General features: G+C 35.2%; 1 protein-coding gene across 1 annotated transcript in view; it reads right to left on the reverse strand.

Annotated features, from left to right (window-relative positions):
* Window positions 1-5,799: 5,799 nt before the first annotated feature.
* Window positions 5,800-5,948, reverse strand: part of LPAR4 (lysophosphatidic acid receptor 4) — a 1,051-nt gene continuing 902 nt past the window's right edge. The window contains exon 2 of the mRNA XM_032474679.1: window positions 5,800-5,946. Within this exon, the coding sequence (XP_032330570.1) occupies window positions 5,800-5,946 (147 nt within the window). The remainder of the gene's footprint in view (window positions 5,947-5,948) is intronic.

Consider the following 5,948-nt stretch of genomic DNA (forward strand, 5'->3'; position numbering starts at 1 on the left):
GTTCCCTTTTCCCCACAACCTCTCCAGCATTTGTCATTTGTGGATTTTTGAATGATGGCCATTCTGACTGGTGTGAGGTGATACCTCATTGTAGTTTTGATTTGCATTTCTCTGACAATTAGTGATATTCAGCATTTTTTCATGTGCTTATTGATCATTTTTATTTCTTCCTTGGAGAATTGCTTGTTTAGGTCTTTTGCCCATTTTAGGATTGGGTTGTTAGTTTTTCCCTTATTAAGTCATATGAGCTGCTTATATATTCTGGGATCAAGCCTTTATAAATTTCATTTTTTGCAAAAATTTTCTCCCACTCTGTAGGTTGTTATTTTGATTTACTTATGGTTTCCTTTGCTGTGCAGAAGCTCCTAAGTTTCATTAGGTCCCATTTGTTTATTCTTGCTTTAAATTCTATTGTTTGGGGAGACTGTCCTTGGAGAACATTTCTGAGATGTATGTGAGATAATTTTTTGTCTATATTTTCTTCTAGGAGGTTTATTGTATCTTGTCTTATGTTTAAGTCTTTGATCCATTTTGAGAAGATTTTTCTGTATGGTGTAAGGAAGTGTTCTAGCTTCATTGATTTACATGCTGCTGTCCAATTTTCCCAACACCATTTGCTGAAGAGACTGTCTTTATTCCATTGTATATTCTTGCCTCCTTTGTCGAAGATTAGTTGACCAAAAGTTTGTGGGTTCATTTCTGGGCTCTCTATTCTGTCCTATTGGTCTATATGTCTGTTTTGGTACCAATACCATGCTGTCTTGATGACTGTAGCTCTATAGTATTGTCTGAAGACTGGGAGAGTTATTCCTCCAGCCTCTTTCTTTCTCTTCAGTAATGCTTTGGCAATTCTAGGTCTTTGATGGTTCCATATAAATTTTATTGTGATTTTTTCTAGTTCTGTGAAATATATCCTGGGTCATTTGATAAGTATTGCATTAAATCTGTAGATTGCTTTGGGCAGTGTGACCATTTTAACAGTATTGATTGTTCCAATCCAGGAGCATGGGATATCTTTCCATTTTTTAAAGTCTTCTTTAATTTCCCTCATCAATGGTTTATAGTTTTCTGTGTATAATTTTTTCACCTCCTTTGTTAGATTTATTCCTGGGCATTTTATTACTTTTGGTGCTATTTTAAAGGGGATTGTTTCTTTACTTTCTTTTTCTGTTGACACATCATTAGTGTAAAGAAATGCAACTGATTATTGAATGTGAATTTTGTATCCTGCTACCTTACTGAATTCTTAGATCAGCTCTAGGAGATTTTGTGTGGACCTTTTAGGATTTTCTATATATAGCAACATGTTGCCGGCATATAGAGACACTTTTACCACTTCTTTTCCAATTTGGATCCCCTTTATTTCTCTGTCTTGCCTGAATGCTGTGGCTAGGACTTCCAAGTCTATGTTGAATAGGACCGGTGGTAGTGGGCAGCCTCCTCATGTACCAGATTTTAGTGGGAAGCTTTTGAGTTATTCACCATTGAGTACTATGCTGGCTGTAGGTTTCTCATATATAGCTGTTATTATGTTGAGATACATTCTCTCTGTACCCACTTTGGTGAGAGTTTTTATCATAAATGAGTGTAGAATTTTATCAAATGCTTTTGCTGCATCTATTGAGATGATCATCTGCTTTTTGTCCTTTCTCTTATTGATGTGGTGTAGTACACTGATTGATTTCTATATGTTGAACCACCCTTGTGTCCCTGGGATGAACCCCACTTGGTCAGGATGTCTAATCTTTTTTATGTGCTATTGGATTCTATTTGCTAATATTTTAGTGAGGGTTTTTGCATCTATATTCATCAGTGATATTGGCTATAATTCTCTTTTTTTTGTAGTGTCTTTGCCTGGTTTTGGTATCAGGATGATGGTGGCTTCATAGAATGAGTTTGGGAGTATTCCCTCCATTTCAATCTTCTGGAAGAATTTTGGAAGGACTGGTATGAGTTCTTCTTTGTATGTTTAGTAGAATTCCCCGATGAAGCCGTCCGTTCCTGGACTTTTATTTGTAGGGAGGTTTTTAATTGCTGTTTCGATTTCATTTCTAGTGATCAGTTTTTTCAAGTGGTCAGTTTCTTCCTGATTCAGTGTTGGTGGACTGTATGTTTCCAGAAATTTGTCCATCTCCTCTAGGTTATCCATTTTGGTTCCATATACTTTTTCATAATTTTCTCATGTGGTATTCTGTATTTCTATTTTATTTGTTGTAATTTCTCCATTTTCCTTTCTTATTTTGCTGATTTGTTATGTCTCTTTTTTCTTCTTTGTGAGTTTGGCCAGAGGTTTGTCGATTTTATTTACTTTTTCAAAACACCAGCTTTTGGTTTGATTGATTTTTGTATGGTTTTTTAAATCTCTATTTAATTTATTTCCTCCCTGATTTTTTATTATTTCCTTCCTTCTGCTGCCTTTTGGGAGCTTTTACTCTTCTTTTTCTAATTCTTTTAGCTGGTTTGTGAGATTGTTTATTTGAGATTGTTCTTTTTTGAGGAAGGCCTGTATCACTATAAACTTCCCTCTCAGCACTGTCTTTGCTGTGTCCTAGAAATTTAGTGTGGTTGTGTTTTCATTTTCTTTTGTCTCAAGGTATTTTTTAATTTCAAGTTTGATTTCCTCATTGATGTATTGGTTTTTTAATAGTACATTGTTTAGCTCTATGCTTTCCTTTTTTTCTCCTTTGTTTCTCTGTAGTTGATTCCTAGTTTCATGGGATTGTGTTCAGTAAAGATGCTTGATATGATTTCTATCTCCTTAAAGTTTTTGAGGCTTCTTTTGTGCCCAAGTACATGATCAATCCTAGAAAACATTCCATGTATACTTGAAAAGAATGTATATCCTATTTTGGGGGGGTAATGCTCTGAAAATATCCACCAAATCTAACTTTTCTATTATATCATATAATTTCTTTGTTGCTTTATATATTTTCTGTCTGGAAGATCTGTCTAAAGATGTTAATGCGGTGTTAAAATCTCTGACTACGATTGTATTCCCATCAATACCCCTTTTATCTGTTAGTAATTGTGTTATGTATTTAGGTGCTCCTCTATAGGATGCTTATATATTAATAAGTATAATATCCTCATCTTGTATCACTCCTTTAATCATTATTAAATGTCCTTCTTTATCTTTCTTTATGACCTTTGTTTTAAATTCTATTTTTTCCTGAAATCAGTACTGCTACCCCTGCTTTTTTGCCTTTTCCATTTGCATGGAATACCATTTTCGATCCTTTCACTCTTAATCTATATACGTCCTTCTCCCTAAAGTGGGTTTCTTGTATGCAGCATATTGAAGGTTCTTGCTTTATTACCCAGTCTGTCACTCTATGTCTTTTGACTGGAGCATTTAGTCCATTAACATTTATAGTAATTAATGATAGATGTGTGTTTATTACCATTTTCAACCTATCTTTGCAGTTGATTTGGTATTTCCTCTTTGTTCCTTTATTCTTCCTTTTGTGGTTTGGTAATTTTTCTTTTTAATACCGTGGATTTTATTTAGATTTTGTGACTCCCCTGTAAGTTTTTGGCTTGTGGTTACACTTTTTGGATTAACCCATTACTAAAACTGTTTTTATTAAACTGATAGTAATATAATCTCAAACCCATCCTACCGAGAACAAAAATTTTTAAAGAGAAAGAAAAAAAATACTCTATATTTTCTTGCTTCCCTCTCCCACTCTTAATGATTTAGATGTCTTCTTTTACAATTTTGTGTTATTATATTTGTAATTCATTGGTTATCATCTTTCCAGTTATGAGTTTCTCATTTCTGTAGCGTCCTACTTCTTTTCTATTTAGAGTAGACCTTTCAATATGTCTTTTAGCATGGGTTTAGTGTTGCTAAACTCTTTTAGTTTTTGCTTGTCTGTGAAATTCTTTATCTCTCCTTCTGTCCTAAAGGATAGCCTTGCTGGATAAGGTATCCTAGGCTGCATCTTTTTTTCATTCAGGACTTTGAATATATCTTGCCACTCCCCTCTTGCCTGTAGTGTTTGTGTAGAGAAATCAGCTGAGAGCCTTATGGGGGTTCCCTTGTAACTCACTCTTTGCTTTTCTCTTGTTGCCTTTAGAATCATTTCTTTATCCTTGACTCTGGGCATCTTGATTATGATATGTTTTGGTGTAGGTCTGTTTTGGTTCTTCCTGTTTGGGGCCCTTTGAACTTCCTGTACTTGGATATCTGATTTCTTCTTTAAGTTTAGGAAGTTTTCAGTCATGATTTCTTCCAATACCTTTTCAGCCCCCTTTGTTCTTTCTTCCCCTTCTGGGACCCCTATTATGCAAAGATTGGCATGCTTTATATTATCCCATAGTTCCCTTATGTTGCCTTCATTTGTTTTCATTTGTTTATCCTGCAGCTGTTCTAATTGTGTGCTTTCTGCTGTCCTGTCTTCTAGGTCACAAATTCGTTCCTCTGCATTATGTAGTCTTCTTTGTATAGCCTTTAGATCAGTTCTCATCTCAGCCAATTAGTTTACCAGTTCTACTTGGCTTTTCTTTATAGCTTCAATTTCATTTTTGACATATTATATATCTCTAAACACTATCTCATTTAGTTCCTTCAGTACTTTGATCACTCCTTTTGTGAAATCTTGATCTAGTAGGCCATGAATGTCTATTTCATGGATCACTTTTTCTGGGGGTTTCTCTTGTTGTTTTAATTGGGAATGATTCCTCTGCTTCTTCATCTTGCTCATGTCTCTCTGGCATTTGGCTTATGGAGTATCATTTATCTATTGTGGTCCTTAAGGGGTTTATTTATTTATCTATCTAATGCTTATGTAGGAATAAAAGTTAAAAAAAAAGAGAGAGAGAATTTTAAAATGAGGGAGAAAAAAGATTTGAAAACAGTGTATAATCAATTATGGAAGAGCAATTTGAATCAGACTAGGAATTAAGTTGAGACATCTTTATAAAAAACCTTAAAAAAAAAAAGGAAAAAGGTCAAAAAATAATATTTGAAACCTGTGTATAATCAATAACAGGAGACCAAAACCAAAAGAAATAAAATGAAATCAGGTGAATTTTTATAATATAATATTAATATAACTGCTTTAAAAGAAAAATTTTAAAGGAATTAAAATAGAAGCATGTATAATTGTTTTGAAAGTAGAAATTATAAAGTTAATAGAAAATAGAACAGTTAAAAAAGATAAAATAAAGATAGAATTTTAAAGGAGAGAGGAAAAAAGATTTGAATGCAGTGTTTAATGAATAATAGAAGAGCAAGTTGAAACAGAATAGCAGTTGTTTGAGACGTCTTTCAAAAACCTTTAAAAAGGGAGAAAAGAGGGTAAAAACTTTGAATCCTGTGTATAATGAATAACAGGAGATCCAAACCAAGAGAAATAAAAATGAAATGATGTGGATTTTTTAAAATAATAATAATAAATTGTAAAAGAAAAATTTAAAAGGCATTAAAACTGGAAGTCTATATAATTGTTTAAAAAGTAAAAATTAAAGAGGTAATACAAAATAGAACAGATAAGAATACATTTTTAAAAAGTGGGTGTGTTCTCCTGTAGACTGTGTGCTCTTAATGAGAAGTCTTTCTGTCTTTGCCCTGTTTCAGGAACTTAAGTTGCTGTTTCCAGAGGCCTTCCATTGGCGCCCTCATCTGTGCTGTTCCCAGTGCCTGTCGGCAAGCATATCGCGCCCCCTCCCAACACTGGGTCAGGTGCAGCTCTCCTTTGCTGTCGGTGGGCGGGTCACTGCCCTCCCAATGCCACAGTCAGATGTTGCAGACTGGCCAGGTAGGCTGGCTAATTGCACCCCCTCCCAGCACCGCGGTCAGGTGCTGTGTCCCTGCCAGGAAGGCGGGTGGCCGCCCACCCTCTCCCGGCGCTGGTTGCTCCCCAGCTCTGTGCCGCTGCCTGCTCCACCTTGGGTCAGAACTCCATAGGTGGGCTCGGGGAAGACCATGGAACAGCCCCATCCCT

This window comes from Camelus ferus, chromosome X (genome assembly GCF_009834535.1).
Source record: "Camelus ferus isolate YT-003-E chromosome X, BCGSAC_Cfer_1.0, whole genome shotgun sequence".
In the NCBI taxonomy this organism is placed as follows: Eukaryota; Metazoa; Chordata; class Mammalia; order Artiodactyla; family Camelidae; genus Camelus; species Camelus ferus.